Here is a 19,546-nt window from a genome sequence, read left to right as displayed (position 1 = left end):
ACCCATTAACACATTTCAGTCATAAATCTAGACAATTCTTACCACCATACCTGTGCTCCACTGTATTAGCGGGCCTAGCATATGTGTAATTATGTTTTTGTATAAAGCCGAGATTTTCATGCAAATTCATCAAAGCGGATATATTTTATTTTCTTCATCTCCAGGCCTTATTCAGTTGTAAAAGTAAGGTAGGAGATCATGACCACATGTAAAGGACTCTTCCAAGTACAGGTACAAGAGGAGTAGCTAATGGGTATCCTAATAAAATACTAAATACGTAAGGTGGTAGGGATTAGGAACTATAGGGTAGGATGCATGGAAAGGGTAGGACCTAGTGGAAGGAGTGGAATGGAACCAGGCCCACGTAGCCACAGAGTGCTCAAGGCCGGGACCACAAAAGATTCAAAGCCTCATTAACATAGCTACTCATGTGTGTCCAGCATGAAAGGGGGGGAGGGGGAAGGGAAGAAGGTGGTAGGATGGGGAAAGAGGGTGAGAATGGAGGGGACTGACCTTACTGTGTCGATGACCTGAGTGATTGGCTGCGTCTTGTGTGACAGTGGCACTGTCCAGAGCAGAGATCATTCATGTACCAAGTGGATATGAGCTATTGGCCTGTAGGCTACACTTCCAGCTGGAGGCCAGAGTCCCAGTCCCTCAACGGACACAGAAAGGAGCTTCCTGATCTTTAAAGTTTGTCAATGTCTCGTCTTCAGCACCATCAGAGCTTATATCATATCAGTGATCAGGAAATCATATTTGTAACATGATAAAACCAAAACAGCAGGAAGCATTGGGAATGGCATTCCTTCGATCTCCCAATGTTTAAAACTAATGTAAATACGTAGCTTGTGTCATAACATAAACCCCCAACCGCAGCATTTAAGAACATCAACATTTATTTCACATGATATAAAACAGATGAGATATGAACATTTTTCATATTAACTCTAATAATAATAACCTCAGACTTATAATTTCTGCTCTGCTCTTTCTATGGTGTACATCATTTACACAATGAAACTTTACATTTATGTACATTATATTTTAATGTCCTGGAGGAACAAAATGCCTGCTTATTGCTTATACATGTGCTATTCTCTTCTCTCTGTCCAGGACTCCACACAATCAGACAGAATCTAACACACAACCCTAATCTCATAAAACTATTTTATCTCTCTTCTATATTTTACCTTAAATATATCTCAGCCGTAGAAAAAAAAAAACAGAGAAGCAGATCGATTCTAACCCAGGACATTTACGTGTGGTTGTCAGCGGCGACCAGATTCCGATCCTCCCGACATAAATAAACACAACTTTTATAAAATATTTAAACTCTGTCCAACAGCAGCAATAGGGTGGCACCTTATTGAAGTATAAACCCATTGAATAGTTAGTTCATTCTATATGTTTTATATATGTATATATTAACAACTTCTTTGAACAATGAGGGAATGTGCGGTGTAAAATATGTGGAAAATGAAAAGTTTAGGGCATCGGGTTAAAAACATAAATGGGAGTAAAACCAGTAAAAAAGACAAGAGCATATGGCGCCCCCGTGTGGTTAAAGTAAAGCACTGCCTTAGTGTGTGTAGATTTGGTGCTTCGCAATCTCAATAGTGTGTGATTGTAGGAAGACCTCAAATGCATACTCCTCCCATTCTCAGGTCCTTGTCTCCTTCTCAGAACCCATTAGATGAGAAAGGAGTATGCAATTGAGATCTTCCCAGTGTGAGACTCCTCTAGTGCTCTTATTTACAACTGTACAGTCCTCTCCTTTTCACAGCAGTGCTCAGCTAATAGACACTCAAGACATCCTCACAGAACATGTCCAAAATAACAGACCATCATAATACCAGTAATAATAATAATCATCATCAATTATCACTCTGGTAATACTATCTCGTCCTCTGATATCTCTGTGTGAATGAAAAAGTTTTGCATCACAGTTATTGTGTAGGCAGGCAGTAAGTAATACGAGCAGGCCTGTGGATCTACTCTTTCTGTCTGTCTGGCTACAGTTGTTTCTATACATACAGAGAGCTACTGGGCATGCTCTGTGCAGGCTGGCTGGTGCCATCATGGCTCTGTAGGATGCCATCTTGGGTCTCCAGGCTGGCATCGCTTATGAGTCACTGCTCACCAAGGTCAATGTCTGGGCTGCAGGGATAAGTGCAAAGAGAGGGAAGAGGTGAAGAGACCGATGAGCACACACAAAAATAGCAGAGGTCACAAGCCACAATGTTCAACAACAAAAAAATGTTGAGAAAATGTTTATGCTGACATGACTAGACAGTGCTTTTTGCTTCGGCGACAAATCATGGCTGTGTTTAAATGGCTGGTGTGATGTTGCCTGCTGGTAAGATCTGTGTCGATTGGAGGGTAGATCTCCGAGGGCTGAGCACTGGACCTTGAAGTTGAGGTTAGGGGGTTGATGGGTAGAGTTATTAACTTTACCTACAGTACATATTACCTCAATTACCTCAACTAACCGGTGCCCCCTCACAACGACTCTGTACCTGCACCCCCTGTATATAGCCTCGCTATTGTTATTTTACTGCTGCTATTTAATTATCTGTTACTTTTATTTGTTATTCTTATTTTTTGTTGTTGTCTTTTACATTTTTTTTAAACTGCATTGTTGGTTAGGGCTTGTAAGTAAGCATTTCACTATAAGGCCTGTTGTATTCGGCGCATAACATTTGATTTGATAAAGGTCAAAGGTTGTAGGTAAGGACAGAGAAGTCTCTTACTGAGTGTAGTTCAGTTCACAGAACCACCTCCTCGACACGTCTACACACACATGAAGTGGGATCCATCAGTGAGTTGAGGAGGAGATGGAGGAGAGGGAGAGGAGGAGGACTGGGGTGGAAAGGGCAGGCTTTTCACTGCAAACAACACACACAGTAGCAGTCAAAAGTTTGGACACACCTATTCACTCAAGGGTTTTTCTTCATTTTTACCATTTTCTACATTGTGGAATAATAGAGAAGACATTAAAACTATGAAATAGCACTTGATGGATTCCATATGTGTTATGATGAAACTGGCTCTCATGAGGACAGGAAAGGAAGACTCAGAGTTACCTCTAATGCAGAGAATAAGTTCATTAGAGTTAACTGCACCTCAGATTGCAGCCCAAATAAATGAATGTGAGTTCAAGTAACAGACACATCTCAACATCAACTGTTCAGTGGAAACTGCGTGAATCAGGCCTTCATGGTCGAATTGCTGCAATGAAACCACTACTTAAGAACACCAATAACAAGAATAACTTGCATGGACCAAGAAACACAGGCAATGGACATTGGACTGGTGGAAATCTGTCTTTTGGTCTGAGTCCAAATTTGAGATTTTTGGTTCCAACCGTCATGTCTTTATGAGACACAGAGTAGGTGAATGGATGATCTCCGCATGTGTGGTTCCCACCGTGAAGCATGGAGGAGGTGTGATAGTGCTTTGCTGGTGACACTGTCTGTGATTTATTTAGAATTCAAGGCACTTAAGCAGCATGTCTACCACAGCATTCTGCAGTGATATGCCATCCCATCTGGTTTGGGCTTAGTGGGACTATCATTTGTTTTTCAACAGGACAGTGACCCAAAACACATACGTGGGAACCCCCTTCAAGACTGTTGGAAAAGCATTCCTTATGAAGCTGGTTGAGAGAATGCCAAGATTCTGCAAAGATGTGTTATTTAATAGATTTGATGTCTTCACTATTGTTCTACAATGTAGAAAAAGAGTACAAATAAAGAAAACCCTTGAATGAGTAGGTGTCCAAATTTGGACTGGTACTGTATGTAAATGCTTTGACATTTATCAGTTATATATCAATCAATCCATCAATCAACCAATCAATCAACCAATCAATCAATCAATCATTCCATCAATCAATCATCATCAACAAAGCACTTTGTTCTCTTACCTGCCATCAGGTTGTTGTTGAGTTTAGCGCCCTCTACTGGTAGTTCATATGATATGTTAATGTTGTTCCCCTGGGTCTCATGCTCCGGGGCCTCCCCTTGCATCACCTCACTCTGCATCATGTCCTCCTCAAGTTCAGGAGTCAGTGCTTCTGACACAGCAGCTGGCAAACTGGCACAGTCACACCTTCACATACAGGCCTTATTCCAATACTTACAAATGCATCCTTCTTTACTGCCTTTAATGAGGTAGTCACTGATCTAAATACAGTTGGATGAAGGAAGGGATGGTTTTAAAGTATTCAAACAGGGTCAAAGTTGCTATCGATCCAGAGAGGCTAAGATATGTCCTGGTGAGGCCCAGCTAGTCTCACCTGTTGTGGGGAATGAGGGTGTTGGGAGTGTGGGTGTTTCTCCTCTCTGTCTCCCCCTCCCCCTGCTGTTGATGTTGTCCAGGGATCAGGTACTGTACATACAGGGGCTTCACACCCTGATCTGATATCACCATCATCTGGGTCTCTGACACCTGCAACACACGGACAGTGAGTTAGACTATAGTCTGGGCTGTGTTCAGGCGGTACCAAACAGGAACATATGTTTTGAAACTGAGCTCTTATTTTTGCCCTACTGAACACGATCTTGGTGGTCTAATGTCAATCCCTAGCGGCTACCTCTTCGATGTTTGGGGATCTGAAGAAACCGGGTAGGTGTAAGGCACCACTCCAGTCCTTGAGTAACTCCAGCAGTACATTTGGTTTATTCTAACCCCTGACAAGCCCGCCTGATTCAAACGGTCAACTCATCATCAAGCCACCCAGCGACATTTGCCCGGGGCTACAAGAACAAATGCGTACTGTTGAGGATCCACAAGGACTGGAGTTGAGACACGTTGGTATAAGACACATGGTGATAACCAATGGACTTAAGCAGCTTTCGCCATATATTTAAAAAAAAAACTGGGCTACTAAATTAGAGGACATTAATTGAGCCAACTGTATCATCATCATCAGATCATGAGATTCCGTGGAGCTCAGGCCAGCTCTGGGAGGTGTCTCTCTCTCGCTCTCTCTAGCCCAGTGTGAGTCACCACGGCTGGGCTGAGGCCCAGAGATAAACCCCTAAATCCAGCCTGGATCCTCCTCACGCCCACAAAGACTCCCAGATCAGATTAAAGGACATTAACACGGAGACCAGGCTGCCAACACAACACAACCATTTATGCCCTAAAACCCTGAAACACTCTTAGCGCAACATTATTGGATTAGATATAAATTTGTACTTGTACTAGTCTTTCCTCTCTTTCTGAATACTCTCTTTGAAAAGGTTCATTTTTCAGTGAAGGAACACAGTGCTCTGTGCATCCTCGGTAAGGATCTTTCTTATTTATACAGAGTTACAGAACACCATGCTGACTCAGTCACCACTCCTACTAGTCATCAACATGTGTATCAAATGATAGTCTGCCATACATATTCTGCTCTCTGGTAGTCTGTGTGAGTAGGGACCTTCTCCTACCTCTGTGTCCATGTTGGAGCTCTCCGTCTGGGGCTGTGGCTCCTCCTCACTCAGCCTGGGGACAGGGATGACATCCACCTCCTCAGCTCTGTAGCTGATCTCCTCCACCACAGTGATTTCCATCTCCAGCTCCACCAATGCAGCCGTGTCAATATCCAGCGCCTCTTCTGGAGACACTGCAGTCCTCCCTCTGACTAGTTCTTCAGCTGCAGCTCTAGCCCTCTCCAATTCTTCCGCAGCTGCTGCTACTGCGGCCCGGTCTCTCTCCAGCTCCAATTCTGCAGCCCTGTCCAACTCCTCTTCTACAGCCACAGCAGTCCTGGCCATCTCCTGCTCCACCACTGCAGCCACCTCAGTCATGTCTCGCTCCAGCTTTTCTATTGCAGCTCGACCCCTCTCCATTTCTTCTTCAGCAGCTGCTGCAGCTCTGTCTCTCTGCAGCTCCAGTTCTGCACCTCGGTCCCTCTCCAGATGCTCTGTAACTCGGCCTCTGACCTCCTCCAGGTCTTGCAGTGCTGCCTCCAGCTCCTGGGTGTCTGTGGAGAACACCTCCAGCCTGACCTGCAGGAGACACACATGCCAAATTAATAACTCAGTTTTACAGTGTGTACACAATCACATTCAACGCTGTGAAACAAGGTTTATCAACACACACACACACACACGCACAGACACACGCGTAGTCCTATCAAGTCCTATCAAACACACACACCAAACCGAGGAGAGGTTACCTGTGTAACGAAGGGGTTCTCCTTGGAGAAGGATGGAGAGCGTGAGGGGGAGATACTGCTGCTACTTCTCTTCTTCTCCTTGAGCGAGGCCTGCTGGTGTCTCCTGATCCTCTCCAGCTGCTCCTCTACACTCATCCTGGCTCTGCCGCTCTCCCTCTCCCCCGGTCCGCAGGTCTGCTCCACCGCACTGTGAGGACGCTCCTACAGGGGGAGCAGCGGAGCAGGGATCAGTCACATTGGATTATTATTATGTTTTATCAGCCCGTCTATTGGTGACATATTGTGTCCATCTCCAGCTCTTGTAGTGGTAAAAATGTCAGGGAATGAATAGCAACAGTAGCACTTCCGAATCCAAAATCAGTGCTGTCCTGTCTATCAAACAACAGTTTCTAATATGTTAGCGAGGGTCAGTTTATAGTTCTGTTCCCCTGCTATTCCCTAAAGTGCTGAGTCAGACTTACAGTCCTGGGGTCAGGCTTCTTGCCCTTCCTCAGGGTGACGTAGGAGGCGATGGTGCAGGACTCTGGGGGGCTCATGGGGGATTTGGTCCTGGGGGGCACGATACCCACTGGGTAGACTGGTACTCCTAATGGGACTTGGAGGGGTGAGGGACTAAGTCAGTAATTTTTTATATTCAGTTAATAGAGTACTTATAAACCCTTTATAAGTAATACTTATAATGCTCTTTATAAGTTGACCTATGGAATTTATAATTACTTCTTGAATTCACTGAATTACAATAGTTTTGACCCTAGCACGTATCCAGCCTGAAACAGAGGCGGCAGCGTGACCAAACTGGACAGTGATGACAGACAGTGACTGACCTTTAGTGGCCGCAGGCTCCTTGTCAGTGGTCAGCCCCGCCTGTAGTCTGTCCTTGTCATTGTCCTCTCCGTTGTTATCGTCCACCTCCTCGGCCACAGTGGTCAGCTCTGGTTCACTCTTATACAGACGGTAGTCTGGGCCTTGCTGTAGAGGGACAGAGAGTCAGCACACTGAGAGGTACACGCATAGGAAACACGGACACGCGCAGGTCACAAAGTGGTCACGATGGATGTGACCGATGGATGGTCGAGGGACATTTAAAACAGAGCCGAAAAGAGCAGGAAACGGTTAACTGACACTCCAAACACTAAGAGTAGTCACACCGCAGCACAGCACTCAGACACAGTCGGAATGACAACTGGGGTGGAGTCACACACGCTTCCATGGAAAGAAGAATAAGCCAAACTGAAGAGCAAACAGATGATAAACCAAAGGAATGAATGTCAAACTCAACACTCCAGGGTAAGAGGCAGGGAAAAACCTGAATGTCTACAAATGGTAAAACAAATGATTCAGAGCAAACAAAAAGAGAGTCACAACGGTGACCCAAGTTGGCGATGAGAGATTAACCATGTGTGGTGAGGGTAAAGGTAGAGGGTCAGGGGTCAACTTGTACTGGTCTTGTACAGAGTAGGATAAAACTGCCCCTAGACACTGACCTAAGATCAGTTTTGTACTACCTCACCCTAACGGTTAAGATTTGAATTTGGTGAAGTTAAACAGATCCTAGATCTGTGCTTAAGGGCAAGATGATGAAGCACAAGGACAGGGGTTGAAGGGTCAGGCGTGACGAGTCAGCGTGTCTCTTACACTGCTGTGTGTTCCGTTCCTCTGGCCGTGCTTGCTTGTGTGTGGTGGCGGACGGGCGCCCGAGGGGGAGGGAAGGGGGGGTACAGCGGGAGGGCGCTCTGTTGAGCCGTAGGACTGGGGGAGGGGTGGGCGGGGGGGCTGACGGTCACCTTCCGTGAGAGAACAGAGTGACCGGAACAAGGTCACCGGCTGCCGCATGAGGAGAGGATAGATAGAAAGTTGTTGTTGTTGAGACACTCTTGGGACAACAGTAAGCCACAAGAGTATTAGACAGATCACATCTGTTTCACATGTAGGCTGAGGACAGCATTAAATCAGTTCACAAAGACTCCATATACAGATTATATACAGTACTTATCTGGTGTTTTTCTTTATCCATAGAGTAGAAGTGAGACTCACCTCGTTCTTCTGTAGGTTTGAGATGGGTTTGGAACCAAGGAAACCAGTGTCAGTGGTCCTCTGGGGTTTGTTCTTGGCCAGAGCCTCCATCACATCTTGGATCCTCCACAGCTCTTTCTGGATGTGGACATGCTGCTGGCTGGGAGGTTCCGTCTGCTCACACAGTGACAGAAAATGATTAAAAAGCACTCTCCATCTTGCAAAGGCATGTTTGCATGTGTGTGAGTGGTTGAGAGAGTCTTACCTGTGGGCTGCCCAGGGCCTCTAGCTGTTCCAACAGGTTTGTTTTGGCCAGAGAGACGCCAGATTCCATTTTATCATACTCCCTCCACGACCGCTCCAACTCCTGAGAGACGAGAGGGTGTCACTACTAGACAGCGTGTGTGTGTGTGTGCGTGTGTTTATACACTGACACTCACAGCATTGACCCTGGAGAGATCTTGACAGGTGCTGATCAGTGTGTGTTGACATCTGCATGTACAGTGTGTGTGTGTGTGTGTGTGTGTATACATATTGTGGCGAAATCCTGCACAGAGCCTTCACCGTGCGCTGCCACTTTAAGAGTGCATCAGCAGTAAGGAAGGAGAAAATAAAGACAGCTCGTTCAGCTCTTTGGGGAGGAGCTCTTGGTTGGCGCGACAGTTTGATTGTGTGTGCTATGCTGCAGAAGTTTGCTTTATTTTCAGCATGTGTAGTTTATAAAGTATTTAACTTAATCATCGGTGTGACAGTTCTAGGTCCGCGCCGGTTATGGATCGCATGGAATTAGTACCAACATTGTTACGAGGCTTTGACATACAAACCATCGGACGGTCAGACAGTACACCGGCACGCCTGAAGACCACAGCTAAGATCTCTCTTGTTCTCTTTCTCTCTTTAGAGCTGGACTATTATTGCCCTGCCAGACGTATTTGGGTGGACATTTTAGTTAAAAGTGAGGTTGCTTGTAAATTGTGTATTGTTATGTGAACTGTATTGAGGTGTACTAATGACATGTGGCCGAGAAGATTGTGGACATTTTTAAGGCCTTTGTTGTGTCTAAGAACACCCCCCACATTCAAACCCTCTGCACTCTTCCACTGGACGATAATACAGATTATTGCAAATCCTCTGTTGATGACTGGGTTCTTTCTTGTATGAAGTTGCTGTTCAATTGCTCTGCCATTATTATTATTATTATTATTATTATTATTATTATTATTATTGTATGAGGTATTCTGGGTGGGGTTACCCCTGTGCTGTGATGTGGGTTTATATGGTGTGTATTCTCTTTTCTCTCCACTGGCTATCTGGTAAACAGGCTACACTCTAGGCAGTCTCTTCTGCTGATGTGTGTTGGTCTGGTAGTGGTACTCTCTCTATTCTACTATTTTCCTTTCGGCATGTTTAATACCTGCCTGGCGCCCGAACAAAATCTCTCTTTACCCCTCTCTAATAAATTCCGCTACAATATGAACTCACAGTGTTGACCCGTGCCAGTTCTCTACAGGTACTGAGCAGTCCATTCTGCAGTACGTCTCTCTGCTGTATAAGGCTCTGTACGGCCGCTGGGTTGTCAGAGCTCTGCTCTATCTCCTGACTGGCAGACAGCAAAGCCGTCTCCAGGGTGTTCTGCAGAGAGATAGGAAGAAGACGACAACGACACAGGTCAGCACAACATCTACGGCCAACATTTGTCTGACGACTACACACAGAAACACAAACAGAACCACAGGCAAAGAACCAACCAAACATTATCATAGCATCGCCACCATCAAAAGTGTGTACCGCCACTCCCAGGACCCTAGGGGGCAGGCTAGAGCTGCTGTCTGCAAGGGAGAGAGAGTCAGTTCCCAGCTGTGAGTCTGCTAGCTCGTCTATACACTGTGGTACAAGCCTGGCAAAAGAGGGTTGGTAGCCTTGGAGAGACGATGAGAAAGTATTCATACCCCTTGACGTATTCCACATTTGATTTTGTTACAGCCTGAATTCAAAATGGATTTAAAAAAAAATAAAAGTCACCCGTTTACACACAGTATCTCATTTACATAAGTATTCACACCCCTGGGTCAATACTTTTTTAGAAGCAACTTTTTCAGCGATTACAGCTGTGAGTCTTTCTGGGTCTCTAAGTCTCTCTTCAAAATTCTTCAAGCTCTGTCAAATTGGTTGCTAGACAACCATTTTCAGGTCTTGCCATACATTTTCAAGCAGATTAAAGTCAAAACTGTAAATCGGCCACTCAGGGAACAATCACAGTCTTCTTGGTACGCAACTCCAGTGTAGATTTGGTCTTGTGCTTTAGGTTATAGTCCTGCTGAAAGGTGAAATCAACTCAAAGTGTCTGGTGGAAAGCAGATTGAACCACATTTTCCTCTAGGATTTTGCCTTTGCTTAGCTCCATTCAGTTTCTTAATTATCCTGGAAAAACTCCCCAGTCCTTAATGATTACAAGCACAAGCATACCCATAACATGATGCGGCCACCACTATGCTTGGAAATATGGAGAGTGGTACTCAATAATGTGTTATATTGGATAACACTTTGTATTCAGGACAAAAAGTGAATTGCCACATTTTTTGCAGTACTACTTGTAGTAAATAGGATGCATGTTTTGGAATATTTTATTATGTACAGGCTTCTGTCTTTTCAGTCTGTCATTTAGGTTAGTATTGTGGAGTAACTGCAATGTTGTTGATCCATCCTCAGTTTTCTCCTATCACAGCCATTAAAACCTGTAACTGTTTTAAACTTACCATTGGCATCATGGTGAAATCCCTGAGCGGTTTCCTTCCTTTCCAACAACTGAGTTAGGAAGGACGCCTGTATCTTTGTAGTGACTGGGTGTATTGATACACCACCCAAAGCGTAATTAATAACTTCACCATGTTCAAAGGGATATTCAATGTCTGCTTTTTATTTTAACCCATCTACCAATAGGTGCCCAATAGGCATTGGAAAACCTCCCTGGTCTTTGTGGTTGAATCTGTGTTTGAAATTCGCTACTCAACTTAGGGACCTTACAGTTAATTGTATGTGTGGTACAGAGATGAGGTAGTCATTAAAAAAATCATGTTAAACACTATTTTTGCACACTATTATTGAGTCCATGCGTCTTATTATGTGACTTATTAAGCAGATGTTTACTCCTGAACTTATTTAGGCTTGCCATAAGAAATGGGCTGAATACTTATTGAGTCAAGACATTTCAGCTTTTCATTTTTGATTCATTTGTAAAAATGTCTAAAAACGTAATCCTGCTTTGAAATTATGGGGTTTTGTGTGTAGACCAGTGACCAAAAAATCTCAAGTTAACTTCTTGGATATAGGGGGCGCTCTTTTAATTTATGGATAAAAAAACGTGCCCGTTTTAAGCGCAATATTTTGTCACGAAAAGATGCTCGACTATGCATATAATTGGCAGCTTTGGAAAGAAAACACTCTAAGGTTTCCAAAACTGCAAAGATATTATCTGTGAGTGCCACAGAACTCATGCTACAGGCGAAACCAAGATGAAACTTCAACCAGGAAATGGGCAGAATTTTTGAAGCTCTGTTTTCCATTGTCTCCTTATATGGCTGTGAATGCGCCGGGAATGAGCCTGCCCTTTCTATCGTTTCTCCAAGGTGTCTGCAGCATTGTGACGTATTTGTAGGCATATCATTGGAAGATTGGCCATAAGAGACTACATTTACCAGGGGTCCGCCCGGTGTCCTTTGTCTAAATTGCTGCGTAATCTACAAGCTGCACGCAGTCATCCAGTGATTGAGAGGAGAGAGGAGGCTTTCAACGAACGATATATCATGAAGAGATATGTGAAAAACACCTTGAGGATTGATTCTAAACAACGTTTACCATGTTTCAGTCAATATTATGGACTAATTTGGGAAAAAGTTCGGCGTTTTGAAGACTGAATTTTCGTTTTTTTTTTGATAGCCAAACGTGACGCACCAAACTGAGCAATTTCTCCTAAACAAATCATCTTTCAGGAAAAACAGAGCATTTGCTATCTAACTGAGAGTCTCCTCATTGAAAACATCTGAAGTTCTTCAAAGGTAATGATTTTATTTGAATGATTTTCTGGTTTTTGTGAAAATGTTGCCTGCTAATGCTAACGCTAAATGCTACACTAGGTGCGCTAGCTGTTACACAAATGCTTGTTTTGCTATGGTTGAGAAGCATATTTTGAAAATCTGAGATGACAGTGTTGTTAACAAAAGGCTAAGCTTGAGAGCTAGCATATTAATTTCATTTCATTTGCGATTTTCATGAATAGTTAACGTTGTGTTATGCTAATGAGCTGCGGGGATAATTACACTCCTGGATACAGGTTTTTTTCGTAGCTAAACGTGACGCACCAAACGGAGCGATTTCTCCTAAACAAATAATCTTTCAGGAAAAACAGAGCATTTGCTATCTAACTGAGAGTCTCCTCATTGAAAACATCTGAAGTTCTTCAAAGGTAATGATTTTATTTGAATGATTTTCTGGTTTTTGTGAAAATGTTGCCTGCTAATGCTAACGCTAAATGCTACCCTAGGTGCGCTAGCTGTTACACAAATGCTTGTTTTGCTATGGTTGAGAAGCATATTTTGAAAATCTAAGATGACAGTGTTGTTAACAAAAGGCTAAGCTTGAGAGCTAGCATATTAATTTCATGAATAGTTAACGTTGCGTTATGGTAATGAGCTTGAGGCTGTATTCACGATCCCGGATCCGGGATGGCTCGACGCAAGAAGTTAATCAATAGTAAATTCAGGCTGTAACAAAATGTGGAAAATGTCAAGGGATGCGAATACTTTCTGAAGGCACTGTATCTCCTTCAGTCTCGGCACACTCTCTCTCCTTCTCTCCCTCTGTATGATAAAGGTCTACTCCAGCCTCAGACAGCCCAGTGTGTGTGTGTGTGTTTGTGAAGCAAGTTGTCAGTTGAAAGTCTGTGTACAGTAGTTACCTTCTCTCTGTGTAGTTGCTGTAGTTTCTCCTCCTGTGTTCTCACCACTTGGTCCTGCTCACACAGTCTGCTCAGCTTAGTCTGAAACACACACACACACACACACACACACACACACACACACACACACACACACACACACACACACACACACACACACACACACACACACCAGTGTGTATTCTATTAATTGAATCTTTCAATCTATGTCTAGGAAGCCAACTGCTGTGTGTCTAGACTAGAGGATAGGTGCAAAGGGAAATTAATACTCTGCCCTCTACCTTGACAAGACAATAATAAAAGGACTTGGTCTTACGTCTATGTCGATGTCCTCTGGTCTCTGGTGGCTGTAGGAGTTGTCTTTGTAGTCCTCAGGGCTGATCTGAAACACCAGACAGCCTTAGAGACACACATGCCTTGTTTACACAGGCAGCCCAATTGTGATCTTCTTTTCACTAAATGGTCTTCTGACCAATCAGATCTGCTCTGAAAAAGATCTGATTTGAAAAGATCTGATGTGATTGGTCAAAAGACCAATTAGTGGAAAAAAGATCACAATTGGGCTGCCTGTGGGAAGACAGCCACAGACAGGGGACAGCAAAACAACATGTAATACAGACTCATGACATGGGTTTTTTCTCAATAGTCTACTTGTATCCTTGTTAAAACTTCTTTGAGATAGGGGAAGCATTTTCACTTTTGGATGAATAGCATGCTCAGAGTGAACTGCCTCTTACTCAGTCCCAGATGCTAATATATGCATATTATTAGTATTGGATAGAAAACACTCTGAAGTTTCTAAAACTGTTTGAATGATGTCTGTGAGAATAACAGAACTCATATGACAGGCAAAAAATCCAAACAGGAAGTGGGAAATCTGAGGTTTGTAGTTTTTGAACTCAACCCTATCGAATACACAGTTGGATATGGGTTATTTTGCACTTCCCAAGGCTTCCACTAGATGTCAACCATCTTCAGAACTTTGTTTCAGGCTGCTCCTGTGAAGGGAGGCCGGATGGGAGCTGTTTGACTAAGGGGTCTGCCTGCAGCCTCGTTCTCAGTCACGCGCAGTTCACGAGAGAGGTATTTCTCGTTCCATTGCTTTTCTACAGACAATGGAATTCTCCGGTTGGAACATTATTGAACATTTATGATAAAAACATCCTAAAGATTGATTCTATACTTAGTTTGACAAGTTTCTTCAAACTGTAATATAACTTTTTGAACTTTTCGTCCGACTGGACCTGAACGTGATTTTGGATTTGTTTACCAAACGTCCTAATAAAAGAAGCCATTGGACATAAATGATGGACATTATCGAACAAAACAAGCATTTATTGTGGAACTGTCATTCCTGGGAGTGCATTCTGATGAAGATCATCAAAGTTAAATTCATATTTATGATGCTATTTCTGACTAATGTTGACTGCGCAACATGGCAGATATTTATTGTGGCTGGTTTGGGCTCTGAGCGCCGTCCTCAGATTATGCTTTTCCCGTCAAGTAAAAAAAAAAATCTGACACAGCGGTTGCATTAAGGAGAAGTGTATCTAAAGTTCCATGCATAACACTTGAATTTTCATCAACATTTATAATGAGTATTTCTGTGAATTCATGTGGCTCTCTGCAATATCACTTCATGTTTTGAAACTACTGAACATAACACGCCAATGTAAAATAAGATTTTTGGATATAAATATGAACTTTACCGAACAAAACATACATGTATTGTATAAAATAAAGTCTTATGAGTGTCATCGGATGAAGATTATCAAAGGTTAGTGATGAATTTTATCTCTATTTGTGCTTTTTGTGACTCCTCTCTTTGGCTGGAAAAATGGCTGGGATTTTCTGTGAGTTGGTGGTGACCTAACATAATCATTTGTGGAGCTTTCGCTGTAAAGCATTTTTGAAATCAGACACTGTGGCTGGATTAACGAGAATCTTATCTTTAAAATGGTGCCTAATACTTCTATGTTTGAGAAATTTGATTTATGAGATTTCTGTTGATTTGTATTTGGCGCCCTGCAATTTCATTGGCTGTTGGCGAGCCAGTCCTAGACAGGTTAAAGAACCGGACAGGTAAAAGCACATTTCTAGTAGGTATCCACCATACTGATTACAGCCGTCCCATGTCTTCCGATCAGTGCAGACGAAGGAGATGACACGAAGAGAGGAGGCCACAAGAGTATTAAGATGCACCCATGGTCTGGTTATTCATTTGTGATGTGGTTTTCATGGTAAATATCTGTGTCCTTACAAGAGTTGTCCACAGGGTCAACAAAGCCCAGAGAGAGAAGAGAGAGGGAGGGAGGGTGAAATGGAGCTCTCCATGCAATTTCATTGACCTTCTCTTCTCATGACTTATGACTTAGCAACACTTTGGATACAACTTCTCAGCCCAAATGTCCATTTCACAATAAGGAGTGTCAGCCCCCTCTGCTGGGAAATCAGACTGTGTTTTCCACTTCAGTAGCATCACTGATAACAGTCCTACTGATGGAGGCTCCAGGGGTGTGAAGAAGCTATGGAGGACAGGAAGCTGGCATCAGGAGGTCACCAGAGACTAGAGGAGGATGTTCTAACACACACACACCCTTAAGAGAGGCTAGAGGGCTGCTGTAGTGGTTAGCTAGGCTGGGTGCATAGTCCTCTGTGCTGGCAGCTCTGCCCTGTGCCACACTAATTACCGTCCCCTCTGTGCACTCTTCATTACTGTCCCCCGGTACACTCTGTCATGGCTGGAGCTTGACTAATGAAAACCTCTAAAAGACCTGGGCTAAATCTGGCCCTTACGGAGGCACACACATTAACGCACACAGTCACACACACACAGTCACACACACACACACACACACACACACACACACACACACACACACACACACACACACACACACACACACACACACACACACACACACACACACACACACACACACACACACACACACACACACACACAGCTGGGGAAAACCAGCCATCCTCACACTCCTGACTACTTCAGTTAAGGAGCAGGCAGGTGATTTTCAACCCCAGGACAGCTAAAGAGGGGGAGGTTTAAGAGAGCAGGGCTGAAGTCATAGCTGTAGAAGCCTGTAATAAAATTATAATTTAGCACAGTGGAAAGGCCAGACTATGGACCTCACACAATACATCCTCTAGGTCAATTTACCCAGCTTCAAATAAAATACCCCTGCACTCTTTCATTCACTATTACACTATTGGGCCTCCACCCAAAAAAGGAAGTCATTGTATTTTATTAACATTTTATTTAACCTTTATTTAACTAGGCAAGTCAGTTAAGAACAAATTCTTATTTACAATGACGGCCTACCGGGGAACAGTAGGTTAACTGCCTTGTTCAGGGGCAGAACGACAGATTTTTTTACCCTATCAGCTCTGGGATTCGATCCAGCAACCTTTCGGTTACTGGCCCAACGCTCTAACCACTAAGCTACTTAAACAACAGGTTCTCCATTGAGCTCGTATCAAACCCATGTAGACAAACGGAACATAATATTACAAAGCACAGAGAAGAGAGGTGCTGATTTGACTGTGATCGTACATCGCCGAGCCAACATAAGATCCATCATCAACAGCATTGGTATTGCAGGAAGATGGGGGGGGTATGGCTCTAAGTTAGCAGCCACCGTAATACCCAGCAGCAACAATACCATCAAGTTACAATGAGGTAGGATGGGCATGGCTAATTAACATCCACCATAACCCAACCTCGGACTGATGAATAAAGCACAAATGAATGGAGAGGATGTGCTGTAGACAAAACAACACATGAAGGTACATGTCAAACAATGTTGGGATCATGACACCAGGAAGAGGGGGAACCGACTGACTGACTGCCTCCAATGTGAACAAAAACAGGAGGGATCGATGATGGAGGGAGGAGAGGAGTGCAGGAGAAGAGTCATTGGTTTGCCAATAAGACCTTACTTGCTGGTACAGTTGAGGCCGTGGTGCAGAGTTCTCAATCATAGTGTGAATCGTGAAGATTAACGGCTCATTGTCCTTCGTCTAGTGGAGATCGACGTTAGGCAGGGTGGAAGGGAGCAACAACACACAACAGCATAATATAGGTGTTAGTTAGCGAACACAACGGCAGAGCCTAGAAAGGATCCATCGAAATAAAGAACACATTGTTGTTATAAGGTACTAGTGATTGAGGGAGATGGAGGGCCTTGGCCAACAACCCTGGGGTTATAGCTACCACATGTACCATAAAGGCCCAGAACTCTTGGGAGAAGTCCTAGTATGTTTACAGTACATACAAGGAGGCTACAGTTGGGTCCAAAGACAATATTGCCAGTCCCTCTCAGCAGACGGAGGAGAGAGAAAACGGTCCTGATTTTCTTAATATCATCCCGACCAAAAACGACCAACAAAACAGCAAAACAATTGCATGCATTAGAGCCTATGGACCAGGGGGGAGAGCAGGGTCGGCGAGTTAAAGTTCATTCATAACCAGCTGTGAAATTGCCTGCCATTAGAGGTGAAAGCCTTTGAAATGGCAGATCAAATCATTTCACATTTGGTTGGAGGGGTCACAATCAGTCTCCGTGATGTCACTAAGTGAGGTCCCTCGTGTGCACATGGTAGAGTGGTTTCTCCTGCTACACATGACCTTTTCAGAAACAGGAACTCAATTATTTACCCGTTCTAAACCAAAGGGCCCGTTCCCGAAAAACAAACGGCACCTTTAGACGTCTGCCCTGATTATCTATGCCTGAGTGAGCGCTAGTCAGAACGTCAGTCGCTCGTCCTAGCCACTTTACCTGAAACCCCGGAGGTTGTTTCTATAGTCTTAATTACATTATGATAATGACATGACTAACTCATCATCAAAAGTTGAAGTTTGCTCTCGGGCTTTCTCAAGCTTGACTTACATTCATTATTTTTTTTTATAAAGACTGTTCTCCGGGGACTGTACGAACTATACAGCACAAAAACACACGAGTAATCTTATTAGTTTAGGGCAGCATTACCATGCCAAGAAAGGCATTTAAATGTATGTTTTAAAGTATTTTTTTACTTTTCTTGTACTGAGCTAGACAATATGTCCTCCTGTGGGAATGCAGGTTTGCGCAGCTCCTATTCTGCAGTGAACGGTATATGCTTCAGGAGGGCCGGAGAGAAAAGAATGAAGAAGGAGAGAGAACGTATAGAAAAGACAAGAGACACACACAGAGAGAGAGACAGAGAGATAGAGAGAGGGAGACACAGAGAGAGAGAGAGAGACAGAGACTGAGAGCAACCAAAGATATAGCAGTACTCCTCACCTGGCTGTCCAGATACATGAGGTTCCTCTGAAGGTGATGAGACAGAACCTCACTCTAACATCAGAAGGCAGTAGAGAAAGAGGGAAGAGAGAAGAGTCAGACAGAAGAGAAAGAGAGAAGGTAGAGGGAGATTGAGTAAGGAAAACAGTAGGAAATAGAAGTAGAACTGGTACAAGCTGATAGTGAAAGATGGAGATGAAAGAGGAAGTCGCTACTGTGGCTTTGGCATTAATCCGAAGCATGAACCACCACAGCCATTTACTCATTGATTACTGAGCTAAACCAAACCATGCAAAACCCATTGCAACTACTTACCAACACTTTCCTCGTAAAGGTATCGGGAAACCACAGCAGACAACAAGAAGGCAATCACATGATACTCATACCATGCTGTCCTCTGCATGTCAACAGATCAAAAGATGAAATCAAGGCCAGATGAACACAGCACACCAAAGGGTAGAAAGGAGTTCAAAACTCAACCATACCACCACTGAACCACACAGGTAGGAGCAAACACATAATATGCATTCACTGGAATGCATGGCCTGCTCATAGAGCCTTGAGCTGCATGGAGATGGCACATCAACACCCAACCACCCACACACACACACACACCACTCCTGGAGGTGACCAATGACATGCTGTGTATGTGCACCCTCCTGGTGCTAACCTTGGCGTTGGGCCCCTCCATGCTAAGGATCATTAGCTGAGCCACAGTGTGCTCCCGGATGCTGTTGAGCTCAGCCTGCTGCCGACGCAGCTTTATTAACAGCAGGGTCAGCTCCTCTGGCTGTACAACGCAGCATAGACACAGAGGAGATAACGAGACAGTCAATTCATCCAGTGGTCGATCAATGAACAAATACATTAACCAAACCTCTCTTGATTTTCCATTTGGCAATGGTTTTAAATTGAGGAAAATTTGCGATAGCTTTTGTAATCCCTGCCCTAACCTATGTTTCTAACTAGGACTCTGACAAGTCTTTAGGCACAAGATGCCTTTGGAAACACTGGTTTTGGGTCTTGGCCTGTGCTGGGGTTGGGCTATAGGACTTACACCTTTAGAGAATCTGTCTGAAATAAACTCCCTCGGTCTCCTGACTCCAAACG

At 43.8% G+C, this 19,546-nt stretch overlaps 1 protein-coding gene across 11 annotated transcripts in view; it reads right to left on the bottom strand.

Annotated features, from left to right (window-relative positions):
- Positions 1-881: 881 nt before the first annotated feature.
- The window catches only part of LOC109864308 (pleckstrin homology domain-containing family A member 5), a 182,613-nt gene continuing 163,948 nt past the window's right edge, over positions 882-19,546 (bottom strand). For 2 of the 11 annotated variants that reach the window (XM_031797113.1, XM_031797117.1), the window contains 17 exons: positions 19,107-19,226; positions 18,437-18,490; positions 17,094-17,174; positions 13,456-13,521; positions 13,140-13,220; positions 9,668-9,817; positions 8,451-8,552; positions 8,207-8,359; positions 7,808-7,996; positions 6,997-7,141; positions 6,634-6,767; positions 6,173-6,373; positions 5,442-6,002; positions 4,301-4,452; positions 3,929-4,098; positions 2,754-2,888; positions 882-2,160 (listed from right to left, as the gene is read on the bottom strand). In XM_031797113.1, coding sequence (XP_031652973.1) covers positions 2,794-2,888; positions 3,929-4,098; positions 4,301-4,452; positions 5,442-6,002; positions 6,173-6,373; positions 6,634-6,767; positions 6,997-7,141; positions 7,808-7,996; positions 8,207-8,359; positions 8,451-8,552; positions 9,668-9,817; positions 13,140-13,220; positions 13,456-13,521; positions 17,094-17,174; positions 18,437-18,490; positions 19,107-19,226 — 2,454 coding nt within the window. In that variant the 3' untranslated portion in view covers positions 882-2,160; positions 2,754-2,793. Of the gene's footprint in view, positions 2,161-2,753; positions 2,889-3,928; positions 4,188-4,300; positions 4,453-5,441; positions 6,003-6,172; positions 6,374-6,633; positions 6,768-6,996; positions 7,142-7,807; positions 7,997-8,206; positions 8,360-8,450; positions 8,553-9,667; positions 9,818-13,139; positions 13,221-13,455; positions 13,522-17,093; positions 17,175-18,436; positions 18,491-19,106; positions 19,227-19,546 lie in introns of all 11 variants that reach the window. The other 9 variants (XM_031797114.1, XM_031797115.1, XM_031797119.1 and 6 more) reach the window with 9 other exon arrangements.

This window comes from Oncorhynchus kisutch, linkage group LG19 (assembly GCF_002021735.2).
Source record: "Oncorhynchus kisutch isolate 150728-3 linkage group LG19, Okis_V2, whole genome shotgun sequence".
NCBI classification, from domain to species: Eukaryota; Metazoa; Chordata; class Actinopteri; order Salmoniformes; family Salmonidae; genus Oncorhynchus; species Oncorhynchus kisutch.
The sequence above is the reverse complement of the archived record's forward strand: the minus strand, read 5'-3'. Positions and strand labels throughout refer to the sequence as shown.